Source organism: Archocentrus centrarchus, unplaced genomic scaffold, assembly GCF_007364275.1.
Source record: "Archocentrus centrarchus isolate MPI-CPG fArcCen1 unplaced genomic scaffold, fArcCen1 scaffold_27_ctg1, whole genome shotgun sequence".
Lineage (NCBI taxonomy): Eukaryota > Metazoa > Chordata > Actinopteri > Cichliformes > Cichlidae > Archocentrus > Archocentrus centrarchus.
In genome coordinates, this window is record NW_022060257.1 from 2333472 (window position 1) to 2351208 (window position 17737).

Genomic DNA, 17737 nt, shown 5'->3' on the forward strand with positions numbered 1-17737 from the left:
TTTGTGAATGAAGTTTTGTACAATAAAGGAAGTCAAATACCTCAACATATTTCTACACTTCTCACCTGTGGAACTTCATGACATGTTATTAGCTCAGTTACGTAGCATCTACATACACAATTTTCAATGACTATGTCAAATCATATCATATAAATTTACATTTAAAGAAAGTATTTGTGAATTGTTGACACTTTTTTTGTTTTCCCTCCAAAGAACAGAAATCAAAATACATTTTTTTGTTTTTAAGGTTTAACTATACATAGTACATAAAGATGAATTACATGCCAACATGTCATCTGTGTATGGATTCTGCCATCTTGCATTTATAATCAGATTCTGATGACCACTTGATGAAGCTCTGATAATGATGATCATGATGATTGTGCTTCAATAATACTGAGTTCTGGGGACTTCACTCCATGACTGGTAGTGTCCCATTGTATGCTTTTACTGCACTGGCAGTGTGTTTGGGATCAAAGTCATGCTGAAAAATGAAAAAAAAAAAATTAATTAAACGCTCTCCAGATGGTAATTCATGATGGATCAAAATCTGATGGCACTTTTTTGTTCCATCAATTTTGACACGGCCCCCCAACACCACTGGCTGAAATACAGCCCCAAACCATGATAGAGCCTCCAATGTGCTTTACAAATGATTGTAGACATTCAATGCTGTACCTCTGTCCTTACGTCCTCCAAACAAACTGATGAGGATTTGAACCAGAAATATAAAATTTTGATTCATCGACTGAAGGGTCAGATGTATCTCCTATGTCCTATGTTTTTTGCTGGATTTTTTCCCACTTCTTAAGAAGACTTTCAGATACTGTTCTTCTGGTGTAGTCTTAAAATATAGTCTTAATTCTCTATTGAATATGACCCAAATGAGTGATTGAGCCCATAAACCCAGCATAAAAGTGTTTACAGAGGTTAAGCCAGAGAGCCACTTCCCCAGACTTCTACACGACCAGAAGTTTTCTCGCAACAACAGCTATCGCCATCTGGTGGCGTTCAGATAGAATGCTGGTTTAAGGCACTTCCGCATTACACTCATTTTTCTGACCTGGCTGCATCTATGCCTTATATGGTCTGTGACTGGAAATTGCGTCCATTTTTTATATGCAGTCCGTGATTATACCGCAAAGGTTTTAGCTCCATGTACCTAAAGTGGTAAATAAGTGAACAGCAATCTCTTGCTCAGACATCATAAACATGCTTTCAGATTGCTCAATTACAAAAAATATATTGTGACATAGAAGCATTTGTGCATAAACCAACTAAAGTTATATTGTACAATAAATAAATAAATAATAATAATCATAATAATAATAATTATTATTATTATTATTTCTACATAGCCATATAAGGCCGTACAGGAACCCAAGGTGATGTAATAAATAGCGCAACACAAAGCTGTAAACCAACAGCGGAAAGCAGTACAGAGGACTTTCGTGACAATCATGATTGTGATTGTATTGTCATATTTTTCTCTAATAAAGTGAAAAAAAAAAAAAAAAAAAAAAAAAGAAAGACTTTCGTGACGCTCGTTGATGACGCCATTTCCATGAGACAGTGATCGAGACCCAAATAAACATCTTTGTGTTGCTAGCTGAATGTTCCCATTAACTATGGATGGCTTTGAGGATTAGCGTCGTGATCTGGAGGTGACAATGATTTCGGTCAGCTATATTCTGTTGTGCGGTCAGTTCCTGCTGCTGTTGACGGCCATACTGTTACAATGTTTGGAAGGAATCCACTCCCAAAACTCGTCGACAACGGAGACTCCTGCTTCTTCTCCCGGTCCGGGTTCTACTGTGCTCCCGTCCAGCGAGCAACCCGACACTGTAAAATATGAAATACCGGTGGAAAGTACCAACTATACGGAGCTCTATGAGTACAAACCCCCGTCACCTGTCGTCCTCTGCAGCTATCTGTAAGTATCACATAGAGCTACAGTTACCTCGATGTAGCTGTTAGCATGTTACCGCTGGGTAATGCTAACTCCAAACTGACACTGGACTGCATTTAAAAATCCGCCAATTCATGCCTACTTACATATCATTAATACTGCAGTGGAAGCAATTCAAGTCCGCAAAAATCTTGTTTTTCTAGTAAAAATGTTTCATTCCTAGAATATAATGTATTGTCATCAAAAAAGTTTGGCCGTCTTTACACTTTCCAGTTTGGCTTGTTTACAGTTACACACTACATTTTCAGTCATTTTAATTACATGTTTCTGCCTTTCTTTCTAAATTCAATGTGTGTTGAAGACCGGAGGAGTTCATCTACTGTCAAGACCCCGTGGATCACGCAGGCAACCACACTGCCCATCAGGAGATGGAACGTGTTGGTTGCATTGGTGTAGGTCCCATTAGTGTTTGGATATTTATACTGTAAGTGCTGAATAAACAAGAACATATCCACATTCCTGTTTTGTTTTTTCCTCTATCTAGTGGGGTGGCCAGACCCAAAAAGAGGTGAACCTCACGCGGGTTATCTGCACTGCACTTGATGACATAGAATGTGCCGGACCCAGAGAGTTCCTCAGAGACAATGTACCCTGCATCAAGTAAGAGATACCACACTGGATAAACAGCTGCTACCTACCAATTTCTTTGGGTTCATTTAAAAGTGGATCTGCTTCATATTTGCTGCTTTATGTTGCACTCTGAAATATGCATCCAAAACATTTACCGTGAACAGATTATTGTTATTGTAATGAGAAGCAGGGCCTTTGCACCATATCATATTTTCAAATGTGTTAAAGAATCAGTTTGTCTGTGTAGATTCTCAGTTATCTTGGTCATGGTAGTCTTGACCCACTGACAATCGGATGGCCGCTTGTTAGTGCTAATTGAAGAAGAAACAGCCTTTATTGTCCCGCAAAGGGGAAATTTAGGTGTAACAGCAGCAAAAATGTCAAAACACAACAGGACAAGATTAACAATACTACTACTACTAATAATAATAATAATAAAAATAAAATAATATATACTGTACAGGGGCAGCACGGTGGCGCAGTGGTTAGCACTGCTGCCTCACAGTTAGAATACCATCTGGAAGGCCTGGGTTCCATTCCACCTTGGCCCAGGCCTCTCCCTCTCTCTGTGTGGAGTTTGCATGTTCTCCCCGTGCTTGCGTGGGTTTCCTCCGGGTACTCCGGTTTCCTCCCACATTCCAAAGACATGCACTTACTGGGGTTAGGTTAATTGGCTAATCTAAATTGCCCATAGGTGTGAATGAGAGCATGAATGTGAGTGTGAAAGGTTGTTTGTCTCTCTGTGTTGGCCCTGCGACAGGCTGGCGACCTCTACAGGGTGTACCCTGCCTCTCGCCCTATGACAGCTGGGATAGGCTCCAGCCCCCCCGCGACCCTGAACAGGATAAGCGGAAGTGAATGGATGGATGGATGGATGGATATACTGTACAGGATTATAACTACATGAAATGACAATATATTATGTATTACTATACAATATATATTGCCGTGCCCACTTGCTGATTGTGGTAATAGCGAACTGTTCCAATAGTAAACTGCTAATATTCTCAGCCCGGCGCAGCATCGGGTGATCAGCCGCTGGCTATATCCCTGTGTAGATGGCCTCCTTTACTCCTCTCTCAAACTATCTTTTTTGTTTGGGTGTTTTGTCCTTGGGAAGAACCAGTTTTTGTCAGTGTGGCGCTAGGTCTGAAGTACACCAAGTTTCTTTGACAAACCTACTACATAAGGGACCACAGTGGTGTTTCATTTGTCATTCTGTGCCTCCCTGGTTGGTGTCTCACATTTTCTGTAATTTAATGAAGGCCCAGTTACAATAACTGCATGTTTTAAGTGCTTTTGTAATGTGTTTACCACCTTCTGTCTTAGAGGGAACATTCTCTGCCTGATAGTGCAGGGTCCTGATCACCCCACATTTGTGTTCCAGCGGTTGGTGGGACTCGAAGAGTCTGTGGGTCTGTGTGTGTGGGCTTCTAGTAAACTTCAGTGTTGAGGCTTCCATCCTCATCAGTGACCACAGCACAGTCCCTGCTGACATTATTTTTATCCACTGAGTTGATGTGTTTGGTGAAGTACTTGTTGGGTTTTGATTTTGACCCAGAAAAATCGCGTTAATGTGGTGTAAATGGACAACCTGTCTTTTGGAAGACGTCACATATTTAATTCTAATTTTAAAAATAATCTTATTTAATTATGGAACATTGATTCAGACTCTTTCTCTCCCAAACACAAAAGCCCTTTTTAAACAGCCTGATCATTGCAGGAATATTCTGTCACAGAGCTGGCAAATCAGAACCATGATGCTGTTGTTACCTTAAAAAGTTTTAATATTTTGTCAACTACTTCATCTTCTTTCAGCTGCACCCTTTAGGGATTGCCAAATCTCCCTCCATCTCAGCATATCCCTAGCGGCATCCTCTGTCACACCAGCTGTCTGCACGTCCTCCTTCATGACATCCATAAACATCCTCTGAGGTCATCCTCTTTTCCTCTTGCTGCCAGCTTCATATTCAACATCCTTTGTCTAATATGTTCATTATTCCTCCTCTGTTCAGCCTTGGCTGTTTAACACCATATCTACCTACCACCTCATCACCTCTGTTCCCTTCCCCATATGTCCATTGATGGGGACAGACTTTATCACTTCATCCAGCTTATGCCAGAATCCATCCTTCTCTTCTAACAGATATACAACTTGCGGGTCATACACATTGACGACATTCAACATCACTCCTCTGATTTCCAACTTCAAACTCATGATCCTGTCTGACACGCTATTTAATCCCCAACACCATTCACATACTCTTCCTTCAAGATTACCTCTACTCCATTTCATTTCCTATCTACACCATGATAGAACAACTTGAATCCACCTCCAATGCTCCTGGCCTTGCTTCACTTCCACCTTGTCTCTTGCACACACAATATAGTTGCCTTCCTTCTCTCCATCATATAAGCCAGCATAGTTCATACATTTAAGGTCCCTACTCTCCCCTCCACACTCTTGCCTTTCTTTCTCTTTTTCTGCCCCAACACACCTTCCCCCCTCTCCTCTTCCTTTGTCTTTAGCCAACAGTAGCACAGGTTTCACTGGAACCCTGTTGTCCAGCAGTGCCCACTTTACAATTACGATTATGGACATTACTTTTATTTTTACTGCGTGAAAGGACAACAACACAATGGTGAAATGCAATCTGCACTTAGGGCAGAAACGACTGCATTATGCTGCTAACAGCAGCTCTTTGCAAACATGTGCACAGACAGCATGATAACACAATGTTAGTGAAGAACACAGAGTGATGTTAAAGCTGAGTGACCCCCATACCTGCAGCCAGAGCTGCAGAGGTAACAAAGGCAGTGATGAGCGGCCAGGCTTGTAGCGTTGTAGTCTCCATGTCTACCTGTACATCTTCGTACAGTGGCGATCACTTTGAAGTCTCTTCAGGCTGGTTTTAAACTTTGCTTTGTGTTGTCGTTTTTGTGTTCAGACACTAAAAGAAAGCTGTTGTGCATATTCTCATTAGGTTATGGATTTGTGTCAGGATGTGGGACTGTAGACCAAGGTTTTGTTAATTGATAATTATGTCACAGTGCATTTCAGGTCGTGTTATGGAGTAACGTGAAAGTAATTTAACAAATTATTTAATGTATTGCATTACTTTTAAGAAAAAAAGTAATGGGTTATGTGTAATATTTTGACCCTGATGCTGTTCATTTGAGGGGAGTTCTTTAAGAGGAGCCAGAGCCGGGGCTGATGGTTGTGCTAATGTTTTTGTATGACGTTTGGAAGTGGAAAGCTGGACGGCGTTGGCAGCACCTGAAAGGTTGTAGCTTCACGAAAATCAATCGACTTTCTGTCCGCTACCTGGATGATAAGGTCTGGCCTTTAGTTTCTGACAAACACAAAGAAACTGACACACAATGACATAACCTCAGTATCTAGCGGGGATTAACATTATCAGAAGACTGGAATCTGTTAGCAGCTGCACAGTGTTGTTCACGTTAGGCTGAAACCTCAAACTATTAATTAAATTAGACTTCAGTCTGCTGATCACGTATGATCCCTTTCTGTCAGATTGTGGGAAATGATGAACAGAATAGTCACACAGGAACTTGCACAATTTAAAAGTTCAATCCTAAAAAAATGATTTTTATGTGTCAAAATCAGAGATGAAACATCTAATTCATCAAATGATTGACAGAAAATGAGTTGGCGTCTAATATGAAGTCAGATTTTTAAGCAGAATCTGCCACAGTTCAACCTCCCAGAAGGGGATGTTTGTGTTTTTCACATTATGACATTGAGCTAAATATCTCTGGGTTATTTATGATCGTGATTAGACTTGTGACATCTTGTAAACCAAACACTCCATTCATTAGTTGACTTATAAATGACAGATTCAGTGATGACAAAATAACGGTTAGTTACAGCTCTAACCAGAATCTTACTTTGTGGCTGTGATGGAACAGCTAACAAACCTGACCCTTAGCCTAATATCCTGATTGGGTGGAAAGTATTAGAGAGTAAAGAACTTCTGGCTATAAAGTTTTAACACCCCAACTTTGTTTTAGATAACATTCTGACTCCCAACTTAATTTTAATTTCCAGATAATTGTTCTATTAATTAAATTGTTCATTCACAAAGACGTTCCTATAGCACAACACACCCCTCCATGGATGCACTGGGGCAATTTGGAGCTCTGTATCTTGTCCAGTAGCCCATCAACGTGCGGACTGGAGAGGCCGTGGATCAAACCGCTGACCTTTTGATTAGAGGATGACTTGTTCTCCCACCTGAGCAGCACGAAATTATGACAATGCTTTGTTGTGTTTCTCAGGCTATTAATGAGCATTTTTTGCTGTGTGTTGGGGTCATCATCCTGCAGTTGTTGAGCAGTCTGTTAGCCTGAAAAATGAAGTATCAAAAACTGCATTTTCTCTAATGGCCACTTGAGGCTGACTCCACCGATACAGGATTTCCACGACTGATATTTTTTTTCTTTCAGACATACAAAATATAAACAGATTGTTTATGTTATGAGCCTTTATTTATTTACTTGTTTACACTTTGCTTAGATCAGCTGGTTGTGTTTTTGGTATTCCAAACATTGCCAAGAGGGAAGCTGTACAGTTCTTTCTGGCAGACAAACTAAGTAACATACTTATAACAAGGTCAAAGGGTGTTTCTCGTGTCTCTTCTTTACTTTATCGAATTTTCATTTATCGGTCAATCTAAATGGCAATAAATCAAATATCAGCTGATATTTTTGGCATACCGGCCTGCAGAATAGACTAAAGCCATGAAGTTATTCACAATCTGGCGCTAAAATGTTTTTTGTCTTGATAACATTTTTGTTTTTGTAATGTCTGCACTGGGAGAGAATTTTTTTTGGTTTTTAAACTCACTCGCTGATTTTTTTGTAGTCGATATCTGTCTGCTGCACCTCCTTTCAGTTGATTCCAGTCACTAAACTGAGCCTCTTTGTGCATTTAGGAGCACTTTAACGGAATTGTCTGACAAATGGTGTGATCTGCTCTGTGGTGGAAGTCTGTGCTTCGGTTTTGATTGGGATTAGTGTATTTTATTAGTCTAATTAGCAGCACTATGTGTCTGTGTGTTACACCCCCCATGCAGTTTGTGGATCCTGCTCATATATATTACCTTCTTCGTCAGAACCCCACAGTCTTATCCAAATATGGTCACTTCATAATGCTTTAAAATAATGCATTGTTTTCAAAATGAATATGATCAGCTTTGCCTCTGTAGTCTTTTTGTCTCCACAGGAAGGACTATAAAGGCATTCTGGTTTTAGACGGACCTTTTTCTCTTTTTAAAGTTGCACATTAAACATGCAAAATATTCAAAACAAGCTTTTTGTAAAAGTCAAGATCGAGCTGCTCTCACGGTCCTTTTATGGAGGAACAGATTTGTGAACTTACTTCTTCAGTAAGAGAAATTCTCACCACTAGATGGCAATGTTTACACACCCATAGACTCACCACTTCCTGCCCCCCCCCTTCCATAACTTCACATCACACACAGCATTCATGAGCATATCAGGTTAATCTCTATAGTAACTACATAGACATCAGACACTTGCAGTGAATGGGCATAATCAAAGCAGCACCTGTACAAAGACTGTGTTGCCACGCAGACCTCGGATTAACGCCTCAAATGTTCGGTTTCTCCTGTGTCCACCCAGCATACAGCACAGAGCAGGTGTTTCTTTTATTCTGTCCGCTCCTTGTACATCACAACTGCAGGTGTTCTGCACCTACTATGTTTTTTTGTTTCTTTTTTTTTTAATCTTGTGGTTTGTTTCATCATTATTATGTTAATAATTATAATGATATTTTTGTTTATTGCTTTCTTGGGGGCATCCACACAGGGAGAGATTAGCTGTGATGTAGTGACCAGAGACTACGAAATGTCAGTGACATTCAGCGACTTGTTGCAGCCTCAGGTGCAGTAATCACTGATGGCGTAAAGTGAGCAGGTCCTCAGTTAAACTCTTTCCAACTTTGAGGCAGAGGATTGAAGCAGCTACCAACAGTGTGAAGGACTTACTGCTTATTGAAAAAAAAGAGGCAATGGTAAAAACTTAAGAGGATTACTTGAGCAAGTGGAACCTGGAATGGCCACTAGTGACCAACTGTCAGATACAAACTAATGTTCTTATTGGGTGCTTTACAGTAGAAATGTTCATAAATTATACGACTGGCTGAGGATCAAGTGAATAAATGAAATGTATTTTGCAGTTAATCCAATTTTTTTTTTTTTTTTTTTTTTAAAGATACACTGGACATTACTTCATCACCACACTGCTGTATTCCTTCTTCTTGGGCTGTTTCGGGGTTGATCGTTTCTGCCTGGGCCACACTGGCACTGCGGTTGGGAAGCTACTCACCCTGGGAGGCCTGGGAATCTGGTGGTTTGTGGACCTGATTCTGCTCATCACCGGCGGACTGATGCCCAGCGATTACAGTAACTGGTGCACATACTACTGAGAGCAACAGCGAACCGTGACTGAGGACTCGGGCCACTTCTCAGTCTGATATTTATCAGCCTAATAAGGAGGACTCCAGGGACATGGCCTCAGTCTGACTTGGCTCATTACAAGTGGAATCAGGGATCTCCTGAGGGCTCCTCTGGGGTTCCCAGGAGCTCCAGTGAAAAATGAGGAATAATTTGATAACATTAAAATAAATTCACTTCTTGGAGAACACAGAAGACTCACAGCTTTTACCAGAGCAACAGTGATGATGGTTTTTCCACTTTGTTAAATTCTCGACAAAGGTCACTTTCATGCTTGTAGCTCAGTTCATTTTGTCCAATACGAGTAGAACAATATGATTCATTGTTGCCTTTTAGTTCTGGGCTGCTGGAATGGGCTTCTTTTTTTTTGCTGAATGTCAACCTGCATCCTTAATGTCAGTACCCACAATGGAGAGGAAAAAAAAATCAGAAAAAGATTAGTATATTTCCAATGTAGCTGCTTTGTTTCACCCACTTTCTAATCAAGAATACAGATACACATGGATTAGGACACAAGCACAACATGTTACATCAGTTTACCGAAGGATTTAAACATGCAGCTTTCTTTAGCATCGATGCTCAGTAGATAGGCTTAATCGAAATTGGTTTGCTTTCACAGCACAAACTGCTCCAGAGTTCATTTGGAAACAAACAGAGGCCCCGTGATCCAAAGGGTGCCTCTGCACCACATCTGTCTGGGCCTGTTGAACAATTTTTGCTGCCCATTTGGCTCAAAGCTGCTGTTAAAGCTGGTGCAGACGGAGATTGTGTGAGGAAAGGACACAACTCTGGTGGAGGTGTGAAAAAGACAAACAAACTACCAAATAAAGGATTTTATTAGAGTTTGTGATTTTAGGAGGCTAAAAACATGTTCCTGGACCAAGGTTATTCTCATGAATACAAAAAAACTAACACCAGACTTTGTAATTCTTACTCCTGACATGTACATTATATATTATAATAATAATAATAATAATAATAATAATAATAAAAACTAAAAATAACACTGAAACTGATTAAAAACTAAACTGAATTTAAACCTGTTTAAACTAAAAGGAGCAAACCCACCCAGGAAACTAACTGAAAACTAAATGGAATAAAAAAAAAGAAATCCTAAAAATTATTTTAAAATTACTTGAGTAGGGTTATGAACCAAAAACATACATGTTAGGTTTAGGAGAAAAAAAAAAACCCCACTCGGTTAGGTTTAGGCAGTAAAGGTGCTGGGTTGGATTTAGGAAAGGATCAAAGTTTGTGCTAAAATGCAGCAGAACAAAAGCTTCTGGGATGCTTCTTTTCAGCAGTGGGGTCAAACAGGCAAACGAGGCGCAGTGAGTGATGTGCTGCTGGTAGCTTGTTCCCTTAGAGGGTACAAAAGGTCAACATAGCCACCATGGAGTCATCCGTTGGTTGGCGGAGCCCTGTCGCAAAACCTCAAGATGAGCATTTCAGCCATTGCTGTGTTGGTACTTTGAAACCAGGTGTGATGGGCAAAGATTGACTCACAGTCAGGCTGGGCTCACCTGAGCTGCAAACTCAGGTGAGCACAGCCTGGATGAGCTACCTTCCTGACACTTAAAATGACCAAAAATGACAAAGTGGACTTCAAGTTTTGTTCAGTATGACCTAAAATGAGTGACTGAGCCCATAAACTCATCAGGAAAGTGTTTACTGAGGTCATAGCCAAGACTGTATAGGACCCCAAGTCTTTTTGGAGTATGTGGCCATAATGCTTTTGCTCATCTGCCTATTAGGATTGTGAAGTTATTACACTTCATTTATGTAGAGCCTTTCAAACAAAGTCAGACCTACTCAGAGTAAACTGAGCTGTATTATTAAATGAAATCCGGCAGCATACAGTATAGAGGATAAAATCTAAACACGGCTTTTTTAGGAAAGCAGTTTTTGTGAGATCATGTGGTAACCATGGTAATGCATATGACTCATTAAAAACCTAGATGCAACAGAGGGCTGTTGACTTCGTTTTATAAGCCTTAAATTTCAGCAGTGAAGAGTGGAATAAATGAAACAGCAGGAACAGTCATTATCCCTCCTTAATAATACATCACAAATTATTATTATTATTTTTGTCTCTGCTTTCTACAGAAGTCCTAAACACAAACATAAGGTACTGTGCTGTATGGCCTGCTGCAGGATGTAGCATAACAATTCCCCAAACTATGGTCAGATCATCCCCAATGTACACAGCAGTGTCACTGTTACCCCTACAGCCACCATAAATGCACAAAACTCTGCTTCCAGCGTAAGAATTTATCCCCTTTTTTCATGATTGTAAACTCAATCTTTTGTTTTATAAATAACAGCAAAATCTACTGGAATATGTTATCTTTATCTTCAGGGAATACCGATGGAGGTTTTCCTCAGTTGTGAAAGGTGACAGCTGTTTCAGTGTTCAAACTGATAGGTGAATCTCTGGCTTTTAGGGCCACTCCTGTTTTTCCTCAGAAATAACTCAGCCCTTCCCAGTATAGGAAATCATTTGCGTGCTGTTCACTGTTCACTGTTGCTGGTCTTCATATTCAGTTTTGGGAAAATCCAGAACTGGCAGACAGCAGTGTGTTTTTCTTGGTTCAAACCATATGAACTATAATCCTAAGTCCAGTTTGGTCCATCTGTGCTTCACACAAATTTCATTTTTTTGTGTCTGTCTTTGATTGGATGTTTGGTCCTTTTCTTGTTTGTGCAGTTTTCTCTTCTGAACTTTTTTTTTTTAATGTTGTCCAGTAAAGACAGTGAAGCCGACTTCTTTCCTTCTTGTGGTCGGGAGGGCAGAGTAGAACATGTCTGCATAGTATCAGTTATGACATGTTTGGTTTATGTATAGACAGTATAAAGATGGACATGGTCACAGTGACCTCACTCATTGGTTTGTGTTATGGAGCCTCAATGAGCGGTTTTGCTGTCACCATTTTGCTGTTTTGAAGCCAGATGTGATAAGTGAGGGGTGCAGCAGCCATAAGTTTTTAACCATTGAGTATATCTCAGGTAATCCTGCTTTCTGAAAGTTACAACAAAGGACTTAGTATGACCCAAAATGAGCAACTGAGTCCATGAACTCATCAGGAAAGTGTTCACAGAGGTCGAGGCCGAGGGTCATTTTCCCATAGAGTTCTAAAGGACCAGGAGTACGTTTGCAAACTCATGGTAGCTTCACTTTCTCACTCGTCCATATTTTATATGGTCTGTGGATTCAAGCCTACACCAGTGGATGTATCACATAAAGTACAAAGTCACATATTATTAATAGTAGGCTACTTTTAGCTGCCCACTTATCCATTCTTTAAGTGGTACATTTTACACGAAATTTATCCCAGTTGGGGACCAGCACTAGGAGTAGCTTATGACTCCCTGAGGCTGTGTTTGGGTCTCCGCCTAGAGTCAAACTGGGGAGCGTGAATGTTTTAACCACTGCGCCACAGAGCCACTAGAGTCACACATTAGTTTACGCTGATAAAAAGAGAGCCTTGAAAATTTTGCAGTGTTTCTGTCTCATTCCAACACCTTGGAACACAGCTGCAGTCCTACAGCTGTGTCAGATCATCCAGTGCGATGACAAAGAGGACAGCCTTTCCATTTGTGTTGGGGGTGGTAAGTGTGTGTCAGCCTCTAAGGAGCTCAAGATCACATTTTGAAGAAGCACCTGCAAAACCCTGTCACTCTGAGGGAAATGAAGCTTGTTGCTTGGCTATGTGGTCGAGGGGAAGTTGTCACTATGAGCTTTCTACATTCAGAGCCAGTTACACTCCTAGATGTAGAACTAACGTATGCAGGCTAAAAGGGGAAGGTTTATTTCTTTTAATGCAAAAATAAAGTAAAAAGTAGTTTGTTTTTTAGTTGGTAATGCTCTAAATTAGCAGTTTACATGTTAATGGCAGTAATTATGCAATATAACAATTCACTTTTAAAAGTAACTTGTTATACACAACACTGGTCCTCAGACACAGAAATTATAAATCAGTCTTTTTAAACAAGTTTAAGCACATCAGCTTCAGTGGCCGCGCAGTGTTAATGTGCTCTAATATCCTAGACAGCTTGTAGATGCCGCGAGTGTCTCAGGAATAGAAATACACATAATCTTCCTGTGCTTTACATTAGTGCAAATTACCTACAACCAATTTACAATCACCAGCTGAGCTAACATGCACATTCATTTTTGTGAAATGACAGGAAACACACTTCAGCATTGACGCGCCCTAAATCTGCATGCTTATGCGGCTCGGTTCACTTTATTGCCTCTGCGATTTAGCAAACTGAACAAGAATCTTCCATTCCAGTTAAAACGCTTAACAGGTTTCTTAAAAATACTCTTTCATCTCCAGAGGGCAACATCTTACATGAGTTATCACTTCTTTACTCTGTCAAGTTACTAGACAGCCCAGCACTGACCCCTCACTTGCCTCTTCCACTGGAGGTGTTGGAATTCTGTATTTATATATTGCAGTTTTCTTTAAATTTAATATGTTCCATCTGCACTTGGACTGATTGACATTGGAGCTCCAAGCAAGCAGCAAAGTCCCATTAGTTGCATTTCAGGTGCTGAAGTAGCAGTCTTCTGTATTAAGTTGAGGTGTTTTTAAAACTTTCGGGAAAACAAAGGAAAACTACCAAACTCTGTGTGGGAGCGTTTGCCTCCGAAGCCTGATCTCGTCATGATGTCTTAAACTAAAACCAATTTTGATCTCCGTTGACTTTCAGCAGCGAGGCTCAGGTCTCACATTAAATATTCAAATCTTCATCTCCCACTTTGTTAAATTTCACGTCTTTACCGGAACCCGGGGTTTATGTGCTATTCCATAGAGAGAGCTCATTTCATTACCTAAGGATATGTAAAAACCCTCTTAGCTCTCATCATAAAAAGTTGAAGAAGACACGATCGTCAACGTGACGACTCATCCAGCAGCATGAGTGTGCTTTCAGCAGGCAGTATAATTTCAGCTGCCTAAACATCTTTTGTGGAGTGAAGCATTAAAACACTGCTTTACATAATTCAATTTTCCACTTAATTCATAGTATGGCAGTTTATATACTACTACTACTTATAATGGAAAAGATCTGAACAGTTTTTTTCCATGTACCACATTTCTGTTTTAATCCGATGTCTCTTAAAGCTCTGCACATTTGACCTGCATTAGATATAAAGACATGTTGTTCATGCCTGTTTTGAAACATTCATGTTCTTGAGTTTTTCAGCCATATAAGATATTGTATATAATATTGATCCAGCCGATGGACGCGTCACCAGAGCTTGGTGTTATGTTCTTTAACTTTGATGCACTACACTGCTGATATATGTTTCATGTGCGTAAAAAAAAAAAAAAAAAAAAAAATGTGTGGGTAATGTATTTTGTTGAGACCAATATTCTTTTTATGACCTGTTTCCTGTACTTTTTAGCTTTTAAACCAAGTTGCACGTGTGCTCATAGAAAGTCCAATTTTCCATTTTCTGATGGTGGAAATGAATCAAGAGTTTCTCTGTTATCATTGTTCAGTCCTTATGTATCTGGGACTTATTGTTCTTTACATTCTCTTTATTAGATTTATTGGACTCTAGTTAGTGCTGGGGGTAGAATACCAATAAAAAAAAGATTCTCTTCTTGGTGCTCTCAACATTTTGACTGAGGTTATAAGATCGGATTGACTGAGCAGCGTGAGTTCTGACACTGATTTGGTAGGATTACAAAACATTTTGAAGAGGGGGGAAAAAAAAAGATAAAATCAGAGAAGCAGCAGCAAAGTTTTACACTTCCATCCAGTGACACTAAAGCAAGACTACAGAAGATTTTGAGAGAAATTGGTGGAAATGTGTCTAAATTGACTTTAAGCAGTTTTCCTATGTAGGAAAAGAGGTTAAACTGGGATGTGTAATGTGGGGGCTTCTGTGGTTTCAGGGTTACGTGGGTGAAACAGCCAACATTTGCTGCATTTTATATATTGTACAACTGCAATAAGTAGAAGTTCTTAGACCTAACAGTGTTGTGGAAAATATACTTAGTCATTAAAAACCAAGAATTGAGTTTTAACTGAATGTGTGATGGTGTCACCAATGTCTTTGAAAAGAGGAAATACACATGTATGAAGTCCACAGGACTATTATCCCTATAATTTAGGCCAGTGTGTTTGGCTACAATATTTTCAGTTAGAGATGTTTTGGCAGGACTTGAGCCAAAGCCAAAGGTCACCATCATTTTAATAAATATATTTTATTTTATTTCAGAGTTGGTCATAAAGCATTTTAATCAGTGGCTGATTGGGGTTTCATTTAGTCAAACTTTTTATTTATCAAATGGTTCAGAATAACTGGGCAGCCACAAATTTTTGTCAGATAAGATAAACTCACTGCCTTTCGTGCACATTAACCAGTGATGCTCATGCAGTACAGTACTCTGAAAAAGTATTTGCCCCTTCTTTATTTTGTAGTTTTTTGCATATCTGTCACAGTATTTCTCAATTACTAGAACACTAAACCCCATTCCCTTAACCAAATCCAGAGAGGCATAAATGAATTTCCTGAATCACACACTCTTTTGGCCAAACCGCTAACACAGTTCAGGCACTTAGACACATCCGGTGCAACTCAATTACTCTCTTTTGCGCAACAGCAAACACATTCTCAGTCATTAAACACACTTCACATGTGTGTTGCTAAACCATAAACACTGGCAGCAGAATGCGAACACACCGCTGTCAGCTGTTACACACAGCAACTCACATGTGTCCAATGATGTGACCAGACCAACTGGGCAGGATAAATGCACATGTGCAGGTGGCACATGTGCATCTATGATGGACAGACACACACACAGAGGTAGAGGAAGAAGAGTGCTTGTGAGAGGTGGCGGACGGGGAGGAAGTGGACGAGGACGACCAAGAACTAATCACCGATGAGATAGGGGCAACCATTGCACACCATGTCCTCGTCCACGGGATGACCATGAGGGAAGCAGGACAAAGGGCCCAACCCAATCTGAGCAGATGCTCTGTGGCTGCATCATCAGGTCATTCACTGTTCCATGCTGCACAACATTTGACACACAGTATGTCACACTGCAAGTACTGTGATGTTCATTACAATGCAATGTCCATTTGCAATATACATTCATAAGGGCACTCACGCTTTCCCAGAATTGAACAACCACATTTTCACCCATTTTTACATAACTATTAAATAAAAAGTGGTGTATAAACACAAAGGCAATGACAAGAGGTGAGTGAAAAAGAAATATTCAGTGCATTATGGGAACCCCCCCAGCAGCCTAGGTCTATAGTAGTGTAACTAAGGAATGGTTCAGGGTCACCTGATCCAGCCCTAACTATAAGCGTGATCAAAAAAGTAAGTTTTAAGCTTAATCCTAAAAATAGAGAGCTGGTTCCACAGAAGAGGGGCCTGAAAGCTTAAGGTTCTGCCTCCCATTCTACTCTTAAGTATCCTAGGAACCACAAGTAAGCCAGCAGTCTGAGAGCGAAGTTCTCTGTTGGAGTGATATGAGGATCTTTTATGTAAGAAAAAGGATTCAAATTCTATTCTAGATTTAACAGGGAGCCAATGAAGCGAAGTCAGTATGGGAGAAATATGCTCTCTCTTTCTAGTACCTGCAGCATTTTGGATCAGCTGAAGGCTTTTCAGGGAGCTTTTAGAACAGCCTGATACAGTGATCCCTCACCTATCGTGGGGGTTACGTCCTGATAGGTGAAAATCTGGGATGTGCCAGTGTTACATAAATTTTGTTATTTATAAATATTTTAAGGCTTTATAAGCCTTCCCCACACCCCTATAAACCTTTCCCTCTCTCCTACCACAACTTGAATAAAGAAGTTGATGAATTATGTAGCTGTGCAGTACTGATGGCGATGAAGGTGATGACTATGAAATGAATGTACAGTACTGCACAGCCAAGAAGAGCATTACAACTCTTCTGAAGGCACCACTTCATCAGGCGCTTCATCAGGTGGTGCAGTATCTTTGTCCTCGGCCGTAACCTCTATTTCCGCTAAAGGCGTAGGCGTAACTGATCTCTTCGTCTGAGTAATGAACATAGTTATATACCTCAAAATCCCACGATATAGTGAAAAATCCACAATACAGGATTAGATATATTTTTTAAAACCAAAAACCTGCGATACATTGAAGCCGCAATAAGTGAACTGCGATATAGCGAGGGACGACTGTAATTATGAATTACAGTCGTCCAGCCTAGAAGTAATAAATCCATGAATTAGCTTCCCAGCATTACTGTGAGACAGAATGTTTCTAATTTTCAAGATATTGCACAAATGGAGCAAAGCAGTCCTACATATTTGTTTAATGTGTGCATTGAAGGACATATCCTGGTCAAAAATGACCACAGTGTTATGGGAGGCCAAGGTAAAGCCATCCAGAGTAAATATCTGGTTAGACACCATATTTCTAAGATTTGTAGGGAAGAGTACATAAACCTCAGTTTTATCTGAATTTAGAAGCAGGAAATTAGAGGTCAAACCACTGCAGCGCAGTACCTTTAATACCTAAGGCATGCTCTAATCTCTGCAATAAAATATTATAGTCAACAGTATTGAATGCTCCACTGAGGTCTAGCAGAACAAGCACAGATATGAGTCCACTGTCAGAGGCCATAAGATCTTTTGCAACCTTCCCTAATGCTGTTTCTGTACTTTGAGGAATTCTGAAACCTGACTGAAACTC

At 40.1% G+C, this 17737-nt stretch overlaps 1 protein-coding gene across 2 annotated transcripts; it reads left to right on the plus strand.

The window, feature by feature from the left end:
- The first annotated feature begins 1557 nt into the window (after positions 1 to 1557).
- On the plus strand, positions 1558 to 9226 carry tm2d2 (TM2 domain containing 2). Of its 2 annotated transcripts, none has more exons than XM_030723753.1 (4): positions 1558 to 1933; positions 2268 to 2361; positions 2454 to 2569; positions 8795 to 9226. In XM_030723753.1, the coding sequence occupies exons 1-4, from the start codon at positions 1671 to 1673 to the stop codon at positions 9006 to 9008; spliced, it is 687 nt and encodes a 228-aa protein (XP_030579613.1). In that variant the 5' UTR covers positions 1558 to 1670; the 3' UTR covers positions 9009 to 9226. The 2 variants fall into 2 exon arrangements, with proteins under 2 accessions (XP_030579613.1, XP_030579614.1); XM_030723754.1 differs by having other exon boundaries at positions 2271 to 2361.
- The last annotated feature ends 8511 nt before the right edge of the window (positions 9227 to 17737 follow it).